We start from the raw sequence: 22,097 nt of genomic DNA on the forward strand, positions 1-22,097 counted from the left end.
ACTTCCTTGTTGGTTATCCACCTCTCCTTTCTTGAATGTCAGCTACATAAGGAAAGGAACTTTGCTGTGTTCACAGCTGGAGCCCTACCATCTAGCATATAGCTAGATGGTAGGCCCATAACTGGCATAGAGTAAGTGCTCAATAAATATCATAAACAAAATAATAAACATAAACAAAATAAATGAAGAACTACTTAAGAGCCATGCCCAATATCCCACTTTTTCCATGTGAATAGATAAGAGCAGTATGACTACAAGAGGGCTCAATGGCTGAAATACTAAGGCTGTCAGGTGTCCAACCATGTTCAAACTTGTAGTCCACCCAAGGCAGCTGGTTTGGCACTAATGACATGGCAAGCGTGGGATGCTATATAAGAAGGAACATCTAAAAAGAAAAGACAGAAATTATGTGGGATGGAAACACCTGGTTTTTCAAATCAGAGGGAATATATTGCCTTCTGAAGTTTCACTGCCAAAAGCAATGGAGCTGCATGACCCTTCCTGTCAGTAGCTTTACTTATCTGGCAATACTGTTCCTTTTCAAGGCACAAAAGCAATCTTTTTCTTTTTTTGGCACAAAAACAATCTTATAAATGAACTGAAAACATTTATTGGGAGACAACCTGGAGCATGGTTAAGAGCATGGGTGCTAGAACTACCCACCTACATTCAAATCGCAGCCCTCTACTTCCTACCTACATGACCTTGGCAACTTATTTAATTTCTCTGTGCCTTAGTTTCCTTTGTGAACTGGATCAGTTGACATATACAAGGTACTCTACTAAGTGCTTGCTATTATTACTATTTTTAAAACATTTAGGAACAAGTCTTCCCAAATAAGCCTTACTCTCCTCTTCATTCAATATCAGTGAACAAACAGAGAACCCACTATCTGCCAAAGCACTGTGATAGGTGCTAGAACGTATCCATAGGTAAATAAAGATTAGTTCTGCCCTCGTTGGGCTCACAGTTTATTAGTGATCACAAACACACCTGGGATTCATGTTTCAGGGAGTCTAGGTCTTAAGAAGTGGGGCAGGGTCACTGGACAAGGGGCTGGCCAGGTAGGGCCCACAGACTAGCAGCTCCTCACATGGATTTTAACGTAGGAACAAAAGGAAGAGCTCTCTTTTTGTGTTAGCACCCATGGTAAGCAAACATCCTACTACCTATTCACACTTCATTTCTGAAGGCTTAAATAAGTGATCCAAGATTCTTGCTGTGAGCCAGAAAGCTCTAAAGCTAAGACCCCCTCATGATGTAGCCCCAGCCCATCTCTCTTGCCTCTGCTCTGCCACCAACTAACCTCCTGTCCCCATTCCTTCACTCCAGCCTTTTGGATCTTCCTACAGTTCTTCAAATATGCCAGGGTGTCCTACAGCACAGTGCCTTTGCACAAGCTATCCCCTCTGCTGAAATGCCTTCTTGGACTACCCAATTCTATTTGTTCTAAAGATTCAGGTCCAAGGGTCTCTTCCTCTAGCACATCTCTGTCAACACTCAAACCTGACTGAGGGGCTCCTAAAATGTGCTCCTACAGAACTACTGCAAAGGACAGTATTTGTAGCCATTAATGTCTATGTATTCCACCAGGTTACCCATGCCTAGAAGGCAAGGTGGTATTTTGGCAATATCCAGGAGGTCCATCTTCTCTTCAGGGAACTGAGAGATGGTGAGATGATATGGTATCTGGAATGCATGGGGTCCTCTGATTTCACCAGGCCCCAAGAGATGTGGTCTCTATTAATACAAAAACCACAATGACAAGAGTAGTGCTAGGGTCTTGTAACCTTGGCCCCCTACAAAGGCCTTGGCACACTGCAGGTGTTCAGTAAATGTATGACTGGGAACATCTGAGGGACATGGGTTACCCCTGTTCTCTCATTTCCTTGCTGCCATCCTCATCACTGTCATCACTGACCTTCAAATGACCAAAATGCTCCTTAAAGAAAACTTTTTTTTTTAAAGATTTTATTTATTTATTCACGAGAGATACAGAGAGAGAGAGAGAGAGAGGCAGAGACATAGGTAGAGGGAGAAGCAGGCTCCATGCAGGGAGCCTGATGCGAGACTCGATCCCGGAACTCCAGGATCGTGCCCTGGGCTGAAGGCAGGCGCTAAACCGCTGAGCCACCCAGGGATCCCCCCCACTTTTTTTTAATTTATGAGAGACACAGAAAGAGAGGCAGTGACACAGACAGAAGGAGGAGAAGCAGGCTTCTTGCAAGGAGCCCGATGTGGGACTCAATCCCAGGAATCTGGGATCATGCCCTGAGCCAAAGGCAGATGCTCAACTGCTGAGCTACCCAGGCATCAAAGAAAAATCTTAATAATAAAAAAAAATCTTTACTCAAATGTCACCTTTGCAATGAGGTTTACCTTGAATACTTTATTTAACATTTGTAACCTCCACTCCACCTAACACTACAATGCTGGCCACCCTATCCTCCTCTACCTTTTCTTATTTTCCACATTTACATTATCTTTAGATCCTGGTGGCAATCCTGCAAGGTAGGTATTTTAATCTCCCCTCCTTTCTTTTAGTAATCTCTACCCTCCCCATCCCCGCAGGGCTTGAACTAAGGACCTTGAGATCAAGTGTCACAAGCTCTACTGCTGAGCCAACCAGACACCCCTTTAATCCCATTTTGTAAGTCAGAAACCGGAGTTCAGAGTCTAAGTTGTGTGTTCAAGTGAACATAGGTAACTAGGTGGTGGAGATAGGTCCTCACTAATTCCCATCCCCCAGTACATTGGGAAATTTCATTCTCTTTCCTCAGGTAAGGTGAGTCTCCAGAGAGAGGACACTTCTTGGATGTTATAAAACCTGCTTTAGGGATCCCTGGGTGGCGCAGCGGTTTGGCGCCTGCCTTTGGCCCAGGGCACGATCCTGGAGACTCGGGATCGAATCCCACGTCAGGCTCCCGGTGCATGGAGCCTGCTTCTCCCTCTGGCTGTGTCTCTGCCTCTCTCTCTCTCTCTCACTGTGTGCCTATCATAAATAAATAAAATAAATTAAAAAAAAAAAAATAAAACCTGCTTTAGCTCAATTTTTCTAATCTATCAAGCCAAGAAATTTCTCTAATGCCCTGATAGGAAATCATACACCACCAGGATGCTACAGTTTCCTTAAGAGAGAAAAAGGGAAGAAGAGTCTTGGGCTGTTTTTTGGTTCATAGAAGATCATGAGGTTCAGGTATTGTTTGGAGTCACTGGTTTTAGAAAATGTATGGAATCCTGTCAAACCTGAGGAGATTCACCTGGAGATCTGGGATGAGTTTTTATTCTATTACAGCTATGCTTTAAAAATGTTGTGATGCAAAAAAAAAAAAAAAATGTTGTGATGCTTTTACAACTCAGTGAATAAACTAAAATAAAAGCTGTTAAATTGTACCCTTTAAATAGGAGACTTGTATGGTATGTGACTTCCATCTCAATAAAGCTGTTATTAAAAATAATAATATTTAGGGGCACCTGGCTGGCTAAGTTGGTTAAGCATCTGACTCTTGATTTCAGTTCAGGTCATGATCTTAGGGTGGTGAGATTGAGTCCTGTGTCAGACTCCTTGGTGGGCATGGAGCCTGCTTAAGATTCTCTCTCTTTTTCTCCTTCTGCCTGTCCTCCCACCCCTACACTTGCTCTAAAAAGACAAAATACAATATTTTGGTTTGGTTCAGATCACAGTTTAGATTGAGTCATGTGAAGAGACCAAGTAAACAGAGAAAAGAATGTAGGAACCACTTCAATATTTGACCCAGAAAAGTTATCATAAGCTGAAATCTGTAGACAATATAATGAAATAGACCTGCAAATGTCTTCTCTTAAGTGTTATGAGTTCACATACTAAAGGACAAGGGATTTGCTAAGTGCTATCCAAGACCACCAAAGGTCAGGTACCTAACAGTTCACTTATATTAGAGCACTCTAAGGTTTGAAGTTGGTAATAATTATTATTTCTAAGTTATTTAAAAAAGATACATAAATTTAAAAAAAGATACATAAATAGGTGATGGGGATTAAGGAGGATACTTGTTGTGATGAACACCAGGTATTGTGTCTGAGTGTTGAATCACTAGATTCTACACCTGAAACTAACATTACACTGTATGTTAACTAATTGGAATTGAAATAAAAACTTAAGGCAAAAAAAGATACAAAAAGTTGGCATTGGGGTGTGCCCCTCATGGAAGAGTGAAAAGGAGAGGAAATGACTGATGGATAAATTTCTTAAAAATCCAAAGTTGGAATTTAAGGACATGAGTAGCCTTTATTATCAATAAAACAAAGCCTATAAAGTTTAGGAATCAGGAAATGCCATAAATTCAAGTGTATGCATATATCCATGAGTGTATTTCTCTGCTTATTCATAAGACACAATCACCAGACATCAAAGAAAATTCCTTCTAAGAACTTTTTAATATTTGCTATTCAATATGGTCAGCCTTAGCATACTGAATACTGTAAAGGAAACCAGAATTATTACAGTTTTGTAAGTTCTTGTCCTCTAAGAGAAATCTGTTCTCTCACAAATAAAAGAATATATATATATAAACTATGGTTTATTTATATATTTATAATTTGCAAGCCGTCTTCTTCCAAATAAAGATTTAGGACAGCCAAGTCATCAGTAATAAAGACTCCTAATCACATATTGACAAGTCTTTTTCTCTCATGCTTGGGTGGATCAGTCGGTTAAGTGACTGCCTTTGGCTCAGGTCATGATCCTGGGGTACTGGGATTGAGCCCCACGTTAGGCTCCCTGCTCAGAGGAGAGTCTGCTTCCCCTTCTCTCTCTGCTCCTCCTCCCTGCTTGTGCTCTCTCTCAAAAAATTAAGAAAACAAAAACTAGTCTTTTTCTGTCCAGCATAATCTTTAAATAGTATAGTGCCTAGCACATAGTAGGTAATTAAGATATACGTTAATGTATTGATGACTAAAGAAACACAAGTGCAAAGATAAAATTCAAGAGGCTAAAGGGAGGTGTTCACAGAGGACAACAGCAAGATGCACATTTTATCAATTCAGAAACTCTAAAACCACGAGTGTCCAGTGGCTATCATTTTGGCTGCTTTACCTACTATGTACCAGGTACTGGGTGTAAAGTAGTGAACAAAACATGGCACTTGATTAGTCTTTTCAGGTGAAAAGTCTCATCCCCCTGAATTACAGGGCACCTCTGATCAAAATGGGCCATTGAGAATATTTGCCTGAGATTTTCCTGTGAACAGAGATGAAACTCACAGATGGCCCACAGGCCCAGGGTAAGGTCCCATCTGCTCTTGCTCAAGGTGTCTTCAACTCTGTTAGCTATCTTGGAATCTTTATAATAAATCCTCTTTTAATGCATAAGGTAAATTAAGGTGACTTCTTATCACTTGCAATAAAAAAAGTTCTTATGAATATAACTTCCGGTATATATACAAGACTAGTGAGGCCAAGGGAGGTTCAGTGATGTATCTGATCTGGAAAAAAATCACAGATCCGACTCCCGATCCCCAGCTATATCATAGTGCCAAGGAAAAACAAGCTTTAGAAAGAAGAATCAACATGTAGTACCTCATGAATCACAGAGCCCAGCAGGAAGTCCAGCCTCTGGCATAGTTCTCCTAAGTTCGATAAGCTGCTGGCCCTGTGAGCACTATCTGGATCTCTTGCTCCCCTCAGGAAGGTGTGGATCAAAGGTTCTCTGTATTTTGAGACCATGTCCCCTGTGGAAAAAAAAAAAAAAGATATAAATCTTTAAAAATAAAATTTCAAGTTCTTAAAGAAGGGATAAGGATACTATCACGGTATATTGTATGGTGTTTTATACTTTTTTTTTTTTAAAGATTTTATATTTATTTATTTATTCATGAGAGACAGACAGAGAGAAGCAGAGACACAGGCAGAGGGAGAAGCAGGCTTCGTGCAGGGAGCCCGACATGGGACTCAATCCTGGGACTCCAGGATCAGGCCCTGGGCTGACGGTGGCACTAAACTGCTGAGCCACCTGGGCTGCCTTGTTTTATACTTTTCAAAGTATTTGCATAACCATTAGAAGTCATGCTCTGGTAGAATATTATTCAATGTCATGTAGGAAGAAGACTAATAATTGCCCATTAGACTGAGTGACAATGAGGTCACTGTTGACCTTGATGAGAATGGTTTCGATGGCCTGGTAGGGTGAGAGCACAAAAGAAGTGGCTCTAAGAGAATGGAAGAATTGCAGACAGAAAGATTACTTAATGAGCTTTTCAGCAAGGCATATCAAGGAAATGGGGTGGTAGCTGGTCAAGGAAGGGGGAGTCAAGAGAAGTTTTTGTTTTATTTGAAGAAAGGAGAAATAGCACACTGAGACATTCAGAATTGTCATTTTATATACGGAAACAACTTCTTCCTCCGCAGGAATGCCAGGAGCTAAAGCTGTTTGGTCTTGATCTAGTTTCTGAGGTTCTAGTTCCAGAACCCAACTATACCACTCCACCTTTAGCCTTCTTGTAGTCCTAAGGCTACACAAGATTGTAACAAAATGGTTCTTGAAGCATTGCTTAAAGTCACCTATTCTTTTTTTTTTTTTAAAGTCACCTATCCTTAATCATTAACATGACAAATCATAAAAACACTACCAATTTGTCCTATCAGGCTCAGCTTTACAAAACCTTCTTCAATTGGCCTTAATTAGTCCTCCTGGGAAGTCTCACAGTTCTTTTAACTTAAGTCACTTTGGCTTAAATCACAAGTGTCACTAATGCCTTGATTCCTACATGTTTACAGCCTCTCTCATTCATATTCATATACATTCAGACTATAAACTCCTTGAGGGTAGATCTTCGTTTCCATCAGTTCTTAGTAACCTTTGTATGTGCCAGGTACACAACAAATGCTACGGTTGAATGGAATTCATTAATTTATTCAACAATACAAAATTATGTGCTAGTTATCATGCTAATGTTACCTAGGGATAAAAAACATAAACGTAATCTTTACCCTCTAAGAAGCCCAAGTTTAGGAGGTGGGTACAAACAGGTAAGTACCAACAATTACAGTACTGTGTGGTAAATGCCCAAATGCCATCATGGAATCAAGCAGATGTTGCTTGGAGCACTTAATTTCACAAATCTTAGTCACTTTGGAGCAGAGAGGAGGAGGCAGTTTGTTTTGTTTTCCCTCGATGTTAGGAACACAATGCATTTTCCATACAATATGAGATAAAGATGATTTTTTTCTATAATGAGCATTCTAGATGAGCATTTTTCTATAATGCTCCCAGTTCCTAATATACTATGGGCAGTCAAAAGACTTACCCCCTGCCCGGTTAACATTAACACATATCGCAGAAACTGAGTAACTCAGCTGTAGCCTATTTTCAGAATAGAAAAGAGGAGCCTTTGTGCCTCTTAGACCTAGTATTTGCATTTTTGAATATCAATCCTAAAGAGGTAGCCACATATATGGCACAAGGATATCTGCATGAAGCTTTTACTGTAGAATTGTAGTAGTGAAAAATTAGAAAAAATTAATTAATATGGAAGTGGTTACATAAACATATATATTATGGAATACCTTGCAGTCATTAAAAAGAACATGACGGAATTATATGCACTAATATGGAAAGGTCCCTTAAGATACCATTAAAGCAAAAGGAACTAATAGAACCAGTATCATTCCATTTGTGTATGTAAGATGCACGCATGCAACTTCTCTCACTATTAATAAGCCAAATGTATAGATTTAAATATATATATGAAATATACAAATGTACAGAAAAATTATAGAAAGGATATAATAGAAGAGAAGGTTTAAATAACTTGTTCACAGAGTAAATACACCCAAGGTCAAAGTTTGGTAGTTTGCACTTAACTCCTACGATATACTAATATTATATTTAAATTTCCAACTAAGAGGAAAACATACGTTTCTACTTTTGTTCTAGTACTTTTCCTTTCTGGAGTTAGGAGGGAACTTGTGTGTTCTATAGGATGAGAGTTAAGAGATGTGTGCTCTTGGGACACCTGGGTGGCTCGAGTCATGACCTCAGGGTCATGAGATCAAGCCCTGGGTCAGGCCCTGCATATACTGGGGAGTCCACTTGAGATTCTCTCCCTCTCCCTGTACCCCTCCACCTGCTTGCAGTCTCTCAAATAAATAAATAATCTCCTGAGAGAGAGAGAGAGAGAGAGAGAGAGAGAGAGAGGGAGACAGAGAGAGACAGACAGAGAGAGAGAGATTTGTTCTAGTTTTGGCTCTATTACCAATTAGCAGTGTGACTTTGGGCAATCTGCTTCACCTCTCTGGACCAGCTGGAGATTAGACACTTAGACAAGACCAAGCTCTCTGGCCCCTTCCAATTGTTAAGAATCTATGAGTTGGGGCAGCCTGGGTGGCTCGGTGGTTTAGCACTGCCTTTAGCCCGGGGCCTGATCCTGAGGACCCAGGATTGAGTCCTGCGTTGGGCTCCTTGCATGGATCCTGCTTCTCCCTCTGCCTGTGTCTCTGCCTCTCTCTCTCTCTCTCTCTCTCTCTCTCTCTCTCTCTCATGAATAAATAAATAAATAAAATCTTAAAAAAAAAAAAAAGAATCTATGAGTTGATGAGTCACCTTGGGTTTAGTCATCAGGGGAATGAGATTCAGGAGACTAGCAAGGAAGAAGCACACATTTACCATCCCTGGAAGGAGGCTGTTGCCATTAAAAGAATGAAGTCTCCTTGTTGGGAAGGAAGGAACCGTCCGGAAATCCCTAAGGAGGGGAAATTGCAGGTTGAAAAGATAAGAGCAGATGACAAACAAGTGAATGTTTACCAACGTAGGGATTTAGAGGTAAAAATGAATGGTAAAGAAAAGGTGCTATGTGCTAGGCACTATCCTAGGCCTGGGGATCCAATCATGAACTAGAAAGGACACAGTCACTCCCTTCATGGCATTTGAAACCTATTGGGGAAGAGGGCAATAACCAACCAAGTGACAATGGAGTGAGATGTGCCCAACATGGTGACAGAGAAAGACATTTTTATGTGTAGTGTTTTGATTTGGTTCCTACTTCTTTTTTTTTTTTATAAGATTTTTAAATTTATTCATTTGATAGCACAAGCAAGGGGAGCAGCAGGCAGAGGGAGAGGGAGAAGCAGACTTTCTGCTGAGCAGGGAGCCCAATGCAGGACTCCATCCCAGGACCCCAGGATCATGACCTGAGCCAAAGGCAGATGCTTAATCAACTGAGCCACCCAGGCACCCCTGGTTCTTATTTCTATTAATAACAGCTCCAGTATTCTTACCCATCCAGACTCAAAAGCCTGGTGTTCTTTTTTGACTTTTCCCTGTTATCCTTCAGCCAACCAGTCAGCATTTATTAGTATTTAATCCTTGTTTACTTCCATACAGGATTTGAGGCAACTTATAATAAATAACATTGAATTGCGCATCACTGAAATAAATATTTTCAAAAGTTCTATAGTAAGTGAGGGAGTGCAGGTATCTGAAACTAAGGATGGTTACTGCAAATGAAACCAAAATTCAGCTTATCAATTCCTGGTAGCTAAGATAAAAATGGAAACAGAAAAAACATAATTCTCATTATCCAATTTAAAAAAAGGAAATCAATTCGTTGAGAAAAATTTTAGGAAGAACATCAAGAGCTATCTCATTCATTCATCCAGCCAGTTTTACCCTGTTTTTTTAAAGTGTTTTTCTTGTTTTGTTTTGTTTTGTTTTTAGTAAACTCTGCCCCCAATGTGGAGATAGAACTCATGACCCCAAGATCAAGGGTCACATGCCCTACTGACTGGGCCAGCGAGGCACCCAGTTAGTCAATCTTAACTGAGTATGTTCTCAGTCTGGAGATAATGAAAAATGAGCAAGAAAATAAAGGTCCCATCTTCATGAAGCCTACTTCTAGTGAAGGAGAAAGACAATAGACAGTAAATAAATTTTCCTGCAGCATAAAGGGCTATGAGGAAAAATAAGGAAGGTATGTGGGGATTAGGGGAGGAGATTGAGAGCCAGGTGAGGGCTCAGGGAAAAGCTCTCAGAGGGGAAAACCTGAAGGAACAAGTCATGAAGACCCTGGGGGACAGTGAAGAGTAAATGGACAACAGAAGTTTGATATTCAGTGTAGATACCATAGAGTTGTTTCTTATCCTGACTCGCCACTAAAGGACATACCACTACGTTAACAAAACCACAATTTAATGTTTCATGTATATAAATTCCTGCCCTACCTGAGCTTCATTACTACTTGGAAAATGAGCATCCATTTAACTGCATGCTCCACCAATCCCATCCCCAAAAGCACCTAAGAACCAAGAGGAGCCGGCCAGAAGGAAGGTTAGCATTTCAAGAGCCCTGCACTGTACCTAGTCAGTGGGCTCTGGGCCCACGTGCTTCTATGTTGTCAGTTTAGGACTCGAAGAGCTAGAACACTGTATCCACTCTGCATTTCTCAAAGTGCCCTGGCATCATGTTCTTTCCAATCTGATCTCCCGTAGAGCTCACATATACAGCCTAGATTTGTCACACCCTTACTCAATCCTGGTCTTCATGGATTTACATCTCTGCTCCCATTTCCTTGGGGCTACTGCTTGCCTCTGACTAACCCTCCCTCCCTTTAACTCCTACCATGCCATGTGGCTAGTTTCTCAAGACTTTATTGGATCCTAGCCTCTAGGTTGGGGGTCAGTCCTGACCAGATTTCTATGTAGAATAAAATGAATGCATGTAGTCAGAGAATATAGCTTCCATGGCTGCAATTTGACACAGGCAGAGAATTTCAAGATCCTACATAAAGGGTTCTTAATTTTAGCTTTAGCGATCCCTATATGTCACATTTTTTCACGCACATCTCATTGGCATTCTCTCATTCTTCCTTGCAAACAGCACTCTAATTTTGTTCATGTATCCACCAAGCCCCTGGCCCCAATCATCACCCATGTGATTAAGGCTAAGGTCTTCAGTGGTCTAAGTGAATCATGGTAAACACATCTGCTTGCCTTAATTGGTTTACATATGGGCATGTGATCTAGTCTGAACAATGAGGTGCAAGGCAAAATCTGCTGGAAGACATTTTACCTCTGCTATGATAAGGATATGATACCTTAGAGTTACTGCAGCCAGCCTGAAACCATGAGGGACCGACCAGAGGATGAAGTCAATAGCTGAGGTTGGAAGAGCAAGAAAATGAATGCGATGTGGGTCTTGAATGATATCATGAAGCCAAAACATTAACCAGTCCAGGACTTCTTGTTATGTGCAATGATTCATCCCTCACTGTTAAAGCCAGTTGAGTTGGGAGTTTCTGTTATCTGTAGCCAAAAGCATTCTAACATATAATATGAAAACTGGGATGTTCTTTAAAATTATAGAGCACTTTGGGGCACCTGGTTGGCTCAGTTGGAAGAGCATGCAACTCTTGATCTTGGGGTGGTGAGTTCAAGCCCCATATTGGGTGCGGAGATTACTAAAAAAATTAAACTTAAAAAAATTGTAGAGGATTTCTATGTCAGTTTGATGTCTATTAATACAAAGCCAGAAAAGTTAGATTTGCCAAAACAAAGAAACTTAAGACAGTGGAAGCTTTTTTTGAAGGGCTGAAAATCAATTTTATAACAAAGAAAAAAATTAAACCCTAATTGCAATTTTAATTGGGACAAAAGCATAGTATACTATATATATATATACTTTCCCAAAGAGCTAAGTTATCCTTATACATCTGCCAACCTATTAAAAAAAAACAACAGGTGAGTAACTATTAACAGTACTGGTTCATGAGAAGAGGTTATATGCTGATTATATTTTGCAACTATTGATTAACTCATTTCATTATGAACTAAAACCTTAGGCTCTGAGATACCTGCTATTATTCTGTAGTTTCTGATTAAGCAACAAAACCTCAACTATCCCATCCAAGAGGGATTGGGTAGGGGTTTTATGTTTGTTTGTTTTGTGTGTGTGTGTGTTTTATTCTTTATCCAGATGAGATGTTCTTGTTGCTTCAATTCAAACTTGTTTGAACCACAAGGTTCCAAAATGCTAATTCACTTTTGACTTTAAGATAGCATATACTTGCCCCCTGACAAGAGCAAACATTCGTTACCATCCTATTAGGTCGTCCCCTTAAAATATGCATGTTATATGGCTTTTACAAAAAAATGGTATTGATTTCTGAATTTCCTCATCCCCATATTCAGAAAGTACTCACCACGGAGTACAATAATTAGACTAAGGATACCCATGAGGATTGAAGTTAGAGAGACCATCATCTTTTCCTCACCCATTTCTTAACTCTTCTGGGAAATGGACACAGTAAATCCAAGCTCACTTTTAGAAATTTATTCAAGTACATGCTAGTCAGAGAGGTTTATCTTGGTTCAGCTCTAATGACTTCAACTTTGTGCAATGATGATGACAACACCTGGCTATTTGCATCTCCATATTCTCAGGAAATCAGCAATAATCAACCTTACTGAGAAGCACACAGCTGTGTGTTCACAGAAGCAAACAAAGGATCTAGATTTGTTTGAACAAACCTGATAAAAATGAGTTGCTGTGGAAGGTGAAAAGTCAAGTGCATAGTGAAAGAGAGATGAAAAAATTTTTAACCTGCCTATGACTTACTTACTTGTATCAATTATCATCTATGTGAAAAGATTATTTTAATACATTAGGATTTGGAAGATTTTTATCAAGTTTTTCAACGGAATTTTCAAGTCCACACTTGTAGATTCATTTATTGGATCCCGTCTTCTTTCACAGAAGAGCTGAGTTGCAAAAAGAGATACTTAAATCATAGTGAAAGGACACTATCAAATTTGAATTAACACAATCTCTTCTAGAGCCAGGGACCTACTGATTTCAAGGGCTCAACCATTCCCCTAGTTAACTGAAATAGGTCCTAAAAGTGAAATTGATAAAAACCGAGAAAGAAAATGTCACCCTTGGCCAAATTCTTATGCTGGCCTATTAAAACTCCATTATAAATGTCTGGGGACTCCTCCTCTATTCTTTCTTTCCTCCCTTCTATCATTTTCTTTTAATTAAAAAAACTTTTGGAGGCACAGAAATGAACATAGATAAAGCCATTCCTAAGTACTCTATTCTATCTACCAATAGGAAGGAAATAAGAATTATTCCATCCTGCTGGTTAAGGTGTTGCTGAGTACAAGTTATATTTTTCAAAGATTGAATGATCACTTACAGCCAGCACTCCTCTGTAATCAGAAGTTTATATGCATTCTGAGTAATGTTTTAGTACAATGTTTCTCAAACACAAACATAGGCACTGAAATTGTACAGTGCGACCTGATTATAATGTGAATTCAGATGATTCATAATCATCATTACGATGAAAATGCAACATTAAAAAATTTTTTTCAGAGAATTCACAAACCTCTGAAATACATCAGAATTTAATCTCCAAGCTTCAGTTTGAGAAATGCCCTTCCAACTAAGCAACTTAATGAAAATATTTAATATGTACTAATATGGGCAAGGGATTCCATAGGACACTAGAGATGGAGATGAAGGAGATTTTATTCGTATTTCCAGTAATTTTTTTTATTTTTTAATTTTTAAATTTTTTTTAAAGTAGGCTCCATGCCCAGCATTGAGCCCAACATGGGGCTTGAACTCATGACCCTGAGATCAAGACCTGAGCTGAGATTAAAAGTCAGATGCTTAAAAAATAAATAAATAAATAAAAAATAAAAGTCAGATGCTTAACTGCCTGAGCCACCCAGGTGTCCCCGATTTTGTTCTTAATTCTGGGAAGCTACAGATACCAAGTGGCACAAGAGCAACAGGGCAGGTGAGATTTAGTTTCTTCAGGGAAGACTTCATAGAGGAGGTGGTGTCTAAATCGAATCCTGAAGGATGGTGAGGATTTTCATTGGCACAGCAGGAAGAGTATTCCTGGTAGATGGAACTATGTCTGCAGAGTCACGGAAGCAAGGTGGTGGTGGGGATAGAGAGAATAAAATGGATGGCATAATCAGAAAGTAGCAACTACACCAGGTAACTCTAACAAAGGGTGCACTAAAATGTAAAGATGATTAGAAATCCCCAAGGTCCAATCATGGAGGACATGAAAGTTAAGGATTTGAACAATGGTAAACTGATAATGCTTTTTTTTTTAAGTGGGTTCCACACCCAACATGGGGCTTGAACTCATGACCCTGAGATCAACAGTTGCATGCACACCTGAAGGAGCCAGCCAGGCACCCCTGATAATGCTTTCTTTCTTTCCTTTTTTTTTTTTAATTTTTTTAACAGACTTTATCTTTTAGATCAGTTAGAGGTTCACAGCAAAATTGGGCAGGAAGCACAGAATTCTTGTATATTCCTTCCCCTCTCTTTCCCCAGGCTCCCCCACTAGCAACATCCTGCACCAGAACCATACATTTGTTTCAAGTGATAGACCTGTATCAGCACATCATTATCAGCCAAAGCCCGTAATTTACATTAAGGTTCACTCTGCTGTTGTACACCGCATGGGTTGACAAACATATAAGGACACGTCTCCTGCATTATAGTATCATACAGAACAGTTTCACTGGCCCCAAATCCTCTGTGCCCTGCCTGTTCGTCTCTCACTCTGGGCTAACCCCTGGCAATCACTGATCTTACGGTCTCCATAGTTTTGCATTTTCCAGAATGTCCTATGGTTCCAACAATACTATGGTTGGTAGACTTGGCTTCTTTCCTTTAATAATAGGCTTTTAGGGTTTCCCCATGTCTTTTCATGGCTTGACAGCTCATTTCTTTTACATGTTGAAAAAATTCCATTGCCTGGTATACCACAATCTATTTATTCAATCACCTACCGAAGGACATCTTGGTTGCTTCTAAGTCTCGGCAATTATGAATTAACTGCTATTAACATACACAGGCAGGTTTTTGTGCAGTTATACATCTTCAACTCATTTGGTCAAATATTAAGGACATGATTGCTGGATTATATGGTAAGAATGTTTATTAGTTTTATATGAAACCGCCAAAATGGCTTTCAAGGTGGCTGAACTATTTTTGGATTATCAGTTCCCCATTGTTCAAATCCTTAACTCCATGCCCCCTATGATGGGACCCTGCCTATTTTTGGTCATATTCACCTAGCAGCATGCCGTGTGTTACAGTCACCCAGTAGAGCTGATTCTAAAATATGGTATATACATTCAGTGGAATATTATTTGTCAGTAGAAAGGAATGAGGCACTGATACTGCATCCTAGATGAACTCTGAAAATATTAAGTGAAAGTACACAGTCACACACAAAAAACACACATGTATGATTTCCTTTATGAAAATGGAAATGACCACAATCAGTAAATTCTTAGACACAGAAAGTACATCTTTGGTTGCCTGACTGGTAATTGGTACAGAACTTCCTTTGGGGTAATGAAATGTCCTAAAATTGAATGTGGTGATGGTTCACAACCTTGTAAACACACACAAAAAATCTGAACTGTATACTGTAAATGGGTAAATTGTATGGTGTATGAATTATACCTCAATAAAGCTGCTTTATTTATTTTAAAAAGATTTTATTTATTTATTCATGAGAGACACGGAGAGACAGAGACAGAGAGGCAGAGACATAGGCAGAGAGAGTAGCAGACTCCATGCAGGGAGCCCAACGTGAGACTCGATCCTAGGATGCCAGGATCATGCCCTGAGCTGAAAGTAGAGCCTAACTGCTGAGCCATCCAGGCATCCCAGAGCTGCTTTTTTTTAAAGAACGAATTTTGAAAGTACGAGGGGTAGGAGAACAAGAGAATCTATTTTACAATAAAACTGGAAAAAATAAGTAACTTACACAAAAATCTTCATGTACTAGAAGAGAAGAGGTATATATAAGCAGAATCTGACGTAAAACACAATTCTGCCTTCTAAAAGCTCAGAGACCAAATGCTTGGGGTGAATTCCACAAACAAATCACAATGGCTGCTCCCCTCAAACAGGAGGCAGGAGATCTGGATTCTTTGATGATATGCCCACTAGAGGAACCAGATCCTGTCCTTGACCACCGGTCAAGCAGAACCCAGAGCTTTCTCTCTCTTTGTGAATGGCATTACTTTTGCCAGATCTTTGCTTCCTTATTTGTTAGTGAAAGATGGTGACAATACAATTTCAGTCTTTACTACTTCAGAGCTGGCATTTAAGGGGTGACATTTTTAAAAACCTTCTAAATTAACTTTCACTGCATCAGGTTTTTGTTTCTTGCTTTTAAAAAAAAATACTTGGTGTAATTCTAAAGTCTCTTAAAAGAGAAAAGGCAAGCAAAATATTGAAGATTTAAACCGAGAGGTCCTTATATATAGTTAGCCATTTGGTCCAATATCCCAACTCTAGGTATGGCTGTGCCAAACCCATTTGACAAACATTAACCCAGGGATAAGACCTCCTGCAAATATTTAAACACATTTGTGCTCCAGACTTTTTATTTTGTCTAAATCAAATCTCTTCTGCTCTTTATTTCCCTCCCCTGTTAAAACCAGACACAAGTGGAGATAGGGAACTGTTCTTTCTTTGCATATCTTTCAATCTTAATCTTATCTTTGCAAGCTCCCAGATCTCAATTACAGTGTTTAAATCTCCTCTGTAATCCAACCCGTTCAAGTATGCTCTTCTACTCACCAAGATGGTACTTTCTGTACTTTGAGTTTTATATTAGACATATTGGGGAGGGAAAAAAAGGAAAGGTGCAAAACAGTTAAATGATAAATACATACTTAATTTCACTAGTTACTGAAAAAGGATACAGAGAAATTACTTCCTTCCATCTTGAACTGCCATTTATTCTGGAACCCAAGTGATCCTTAGGGGAAACACCATGGACAGCCACGTGCCCTCACAGTAATATTGCTGTTGATCAGCCAATGAAGAAACAGTAGACAAAACATAAATCTAATTCTGTTCATGTACCCTATTATGTTGTTCTTAATATCTACTCATTTTTTCTGCATTTCAGAATCTAGAACTCTACTTTACTATGGAAAGAATACAGAAGAACTACCAGTTTCTTTCTTTCTTCTTCTTCTTCTTTTTTTAAGATTTTATTTATTTATTTATTCATGAGAGACACAGAGTGAGAGAGAGAGGCAGAGACACAGGCAGAGGGAGAAGCAGGCTCCACGCAGGGAGCCTGATGTGGGACCCGATCCCGGGACTCCAGGATGGCGCCTGGGCAGAAGGCAGGCACTAAACCGCCAGGCCACCCAGGGATCCCTGAACTACCAGTTTCTTATAACACCTCATGCATACATGTTATTGCTATGTGTGGACCAGAGTCAACAGAGATTATAATTTTTGTCAAGGTCAGAAGGAGATTCGATTAACATGGCAGATCCCGACGGGCAGGATTTCCTCTTCAAAAGCCATTTAGAGAATTAAATAATTTAAAGGTGATTAATTTTTGATGAAATTCATCATTAAAAAACTCATAGGTAAATTCTGATCTATTAACAACAATTACTTTGAACAGGCTGATCTGAGGTCACATTAGCTACTGTAGAACAGACAAATTTTCAAGATGAGGCTGTGGCCTCTAGGTAGAAGTTTTTTTCTACTGCCATCAGGACATTTACTTGGCTCTCCAGTAAGTTCAGCAGGAACTTCCGTTCTGAAACAAAGGACATAAATGTGGCCAACTGATTCCCCGCATCTGTGACATTTCAGTCCTTGCAATTCTCCTCTTTCCCTGTTTAACCTTGTAAACTAGAAGCAGAAGGGAATCCAGGGACTTAATTCTTAAAACAAGGCATATGCAAAAGGGTGTAATAAGAGTAAATTCTTCTGGTCCATGGGCAAACACCAGAATTGTCACTTTACTGTCTTGTGTAAGGGCGGGAATCCTATTAATTCTAGCCTCCAGAGAAGAACCAAAAAATTCCCCTCCTCTTTGCCACTTTCAAGGGGGAAAGAACTGAACACTTCCGATTTCCTAACAGTAGGAGATGACTGACAAATGGCTTTGTGAAAGCTGCTGAACCCCTAAACCTGATGCACATATTAGGGCACTGCAGAGTGCTGGAGCCAAAGCCACCGTCTAGTCTTGATAGGGCTTGCCAGGGAGGCAGGTCACAGTAGTCATTGGGCAAGAATGCTGGGTAGTCCCTTAATAGATTTCCCTCTACCAGTGTCCACATGTCAGGACCCACATTTCTCCCTAAGGCTAATTGTTGATCTGCTGCTTTTGGTTCTTCATTCATACTGTTACCTTTTTAAGGTAATGTAACCAAGATGTGACCCTGAGCTATGAGTAGGTTAGCAAAGATTTCCGGGGTTCTTTGTCCTCCCTTTCCTGGGTCTAGTTTCATTGTACCTCATCACAGAGCCCACATAAGCAGGGATAGTTTACATGTAAATTGTATGTACATATGTACAGACTTTGATAGGCTTAGATGTAACCAGAGGAAGCCCCCTGTGGGACAAGTTATTAAATTAAATTAAAACAAACCTGCCAGTGGGGCTGTTGTTGGTGCAAATGACCTCCCAGGTATGTTTTAAAGAGACAGAGAAACTTTCTGTCTCCAAACAGGTCTTCTTCCTCTTCTTTTAAAAAACATTTTATTTATTTATTCATGAAAGACACACAGAGAGAGGCAGAGACATAGGCAGAGGGAGAAGCAGGCTCCCCACAGAGCCCCATGCGGGATTCAATCCCGGGAGTCCAGGATGACTGACTACCTGAGCCAAAGACAGACACTCAACCACTGAGCCACCCAGGTGCTCCTCCAAACAGTTCTTCTGTTAGCAAACTGTACTGCCTCTGAGTCTACCTAATAATTAGAACTTTATTTCTTTGAACTATATGGCCTTCTTATTAAAAATGCAAAATAATCCCAAGAAAAGCAGCACAATAGGAGGCTGCCATCCATTCCTTAGCAAATATTAATATACCTGCCACCTCGTTTTTACAAGCTAGGAAGGAACAAGAAAGATCTGGTGGTGAGATAATTTCTGAAATTTGATTACTTTCTAGGGATGGTCGAGCCTGAGTAGGGACCTGTAGAGAAGGGTTTTAAATGGGAGAGAAGAAGGGGAAAAGAATTAAGTGAAGGCAAAGGGAGGAGAAATAGAGACCCTACCTAACACTTCCGACTTGCACAAGGACGTTTTTTTCCCTTGTCTTCAAATGACAGAGTGATGTGCAAGTAAGAACCATAGATAATTATCTTTTGGACAAAGTAAAACAATGCACAGGAAATGCTTTGTACCAATGGATTTTTGGCAACTCAGTGAACTAAAGTAACACAGAAACAAAGAAAGTTTGAAATAGGGGATGCCAAGACTTCTATAGTTACGTATTAACCAGATTACTCATTCCATTTCATCAGCTCATTGAACTCCAAGATTGGTTTAATCAGTGTATAAGCTATCAGTTTACACAAAGTCATCCTGCCTGCAAAATCTGCAATAACTGACTCTACCCATGTGTGTTACTGACAAGACAAATAGGGTAGTTCTCTTGAAAAGTGTGCTTGAGACAGTAACAGACTTCAGAAATGTGGTGGAATTTTCTTGAAGAGCAAAATTAACAAAGTAAAGCACAGAAATGTGATCATGGGGAAGGAAAAGTTCCAGGTTTATGGTAAGTTATTCTAAAAGATGAAAGAAGAAAAAAACTTGATATTTTAAATGGAGACGCTCTTTACAATTCTGTGATGATGAAAGTATTAAGACCATTCCACTGACTTAATTAATTTAATTTGCTACATAAATGTTCAAACTCGTTAAAGCATGCCCAAGTGTTAGTTAGCCTCATAGTATTGACAAACACAAATCAGGAAGCCTGTGGCCTGAGAATATAACTACATGTTTAAATTATTAAGAGAACATTCTTCAAGTGCTACGAAATCAAGTCAAACAAAAGGAAAATTAAGTTACAATTTCTTTCTAAAGGGAATATTATATTTCATTTAGATTGTTGGGCATACTCTCTTGTAAGTCCGTAAGTCAAAATGAATGCAAGAATCTATTTCAAGATTTGCAAAAAAATGAGAGAATCAGGTGCTTCTCTGTCCTGTATCCTTTCACATACATACTGAAGGATCCAAATTAATGCCTTAATTTGCTTTAAATAGGAATAGGGGAGTGAGATGAGAAGACAAAAGTATGAAGACACTGAAAATAAAAATAGCAGAAGAAAATGCTGGAGCATTCAAGTTTAGTTCATATTGTTATCTTTGAAGAAAGGACCCTTGCCAATGGCATCTTGTACCTTCTGAGCCAATGATTCTCACAGTTGGTGATTTTCAGAAAAGAAATGCACTATCTACTTAAATATATTTAAAGAGAAGTAAATACAAAAGGAAATATTTCTGCTGTTTAAAGTAGAATACAAAGCTTGATCTGGGGAGGAAAAGGACCTAATGATCTGGAAAGATGAGTCACTTCCAAAGAGACTCCACTGAAAAGCAAGTAGTGAAAGGCTGTCAAAGAAACAGATTTATGTACTGGTATAATGGTTACCTTAGAATAGAGGTCAGCAAACTTTTTCTGTAAAGAGTCAAAGAGTACGACTTTGAAGGCCATACGATTTCTGTGTAACTACTCAACTTTGCTGTTGTGGTATAAAAGTAGCTACAGACTACTATTTATAAGCAAATAAGCATGACTAGTTCAAAGAACTTTATTTAGGGACACTGAAATTTCCATTTCATATTCTTATTATATCACTAAGGATTATAATTTCTTTTGCTTCCTCCCATCAACCATTTAGATTTTATTATTATTTTTTAAGTAATCTTTACAGCCAATGTGGGGCTTGAACTTACAACCCCAAGATCAAGAGATGCATGCTCTATTGACTGAAGCATTCCTCCCATTTAAGCACGTGAAAATCATTCTTGCTTATAAGCTGTGCAAAAATAGGCAACAGGCTGGATTTGGTCCAAAGGCTATAGTTTATTGACTCCCAAGATTCCCAACATAAAAGCCCCATGATTTTTTTTGTTACAGAAATTAATTCCCTGTTCCTACTACAAATCATCAATGTACACTCTGCTTCTAAGAGTTCATGCCAATATCTGGCAGCTGGTTTCTAATTTCACAGTATAATTTGGCTTTTATAGTTCCCATATCAATTAAAATAAAAGTTTTGATTAAAGCTAACAACAATTTATTTATGACAGTGGTAAGGTCTTAGATCTAGCACTAGCTACCAGCGTGATGAGGGGAAGTCACTAACTCTACTGAATCTGTTACCTTTTCTATAAAAAGACAATAATATTAAGAAGAATCACCTTGTTGGGCCACTTCAAGCATTATGTGAGAACATGCACATGAAGTGATTAACAGAGAACCTGGCATGGAATAAGTCCTCAACTATAATTTGTATGCTGGAATAACATAGGATGACCATCTATTTTACTTGTCTGAAGGGCTCCTTTCTCAGGGTTGGCCTTGGGAAATGAAGGAATATGATGTACTCATTCAAAAATAACCAGAAAATAATAGCAACCAATATTTATTCACTCCTTACCATGAAAGACACTGGTTCTGAACACTTTACATATATGATCTTTCATTACTACCTTATCAGGTAGTTACTATAATTATCTCCATTATACAGATAAGTAACAGAGAGATAATGTAACTTGTGCACAAAAATTAAAATGTATTCCAAGGTTAAGTCTATATGTCAAAGTCTTTATTTATCTGCCCAATGGCTGCCACCATCAATGGTCCCACCTCTCTACTTGGTATCTGGTAATCTCACTACGGAATTAATACAGTAGTGAGTATATCTCTGTAATGACACTCAAATAATTGTAAGGAATAGCATATATATTATACCATTTGAGTCTCTCAACATTTTAAAAAAATATTTTATTTATTTATTCATGAGAGATACAGAGAGAGAGAGGCAGAGACACAGGCAGAGGGAGAAGCAGGCTCCATGCAGGGAGCCTGATGTGGGACTCAATCTCAGGACTCCAGGATTATGCTGTGGGCTGAAGGCAGGCACTAAACCGCTGAGCCACCCAGGGATCCCCTCTCTCAACATTTCTATGAGAAGAATGGCTGCTGGGTGGATTATAATTCCCATCTCCACTAAATGTTAAAAAAAAATGAGTATCATTTTTTCCTCTGAATTGCCTATAATATCTACGTTTTGGGGGCATCTCTG

The 22,097-nt window shown here is 39.2% G+C and overlaps 1 protein-coding gene across 2 annotated transcripts in view; it reads right to left on the reverse strand.

Annotated features, from left to right (window-relative positions):
* The window catches only part of TANGO6 (transport and golgi organization 6 homolog), a 202,862-nt gene that overhangs the window by 45,045 nt on the left and 135,720 nt on the right, over nt 1–22,097 (reverse strand). For both annotated transcript variants that reach the window (XM_041769887.1, XM_041769888.1), the window contains exon 16: nt 5,557–5,708. In XM_041769887.1, coding sequence (XP_041625821.1) covers nt 5,557–5,708 — 152 coding nt within the window. The remainder of the gene's footprint in view (nt 1–5,556; nt 5,709–22,097) is intronic.

This window comes from Vulpes lagopus, chromosome 10 (genome assembly GCF_018345385.1).
Source record: "Vulpes lagopus strain Blue_001 chromosome 10, ASM1834538v1, whole genome shotgun sequence".
In the NCBI taxonomy this organism is placed as follows: domain Eukaryota; kingdom Metazoa; phylum Chordata; class Mammalia; order Carnivora; family Canidae; genus Vulpes; species Vulpes lagopus.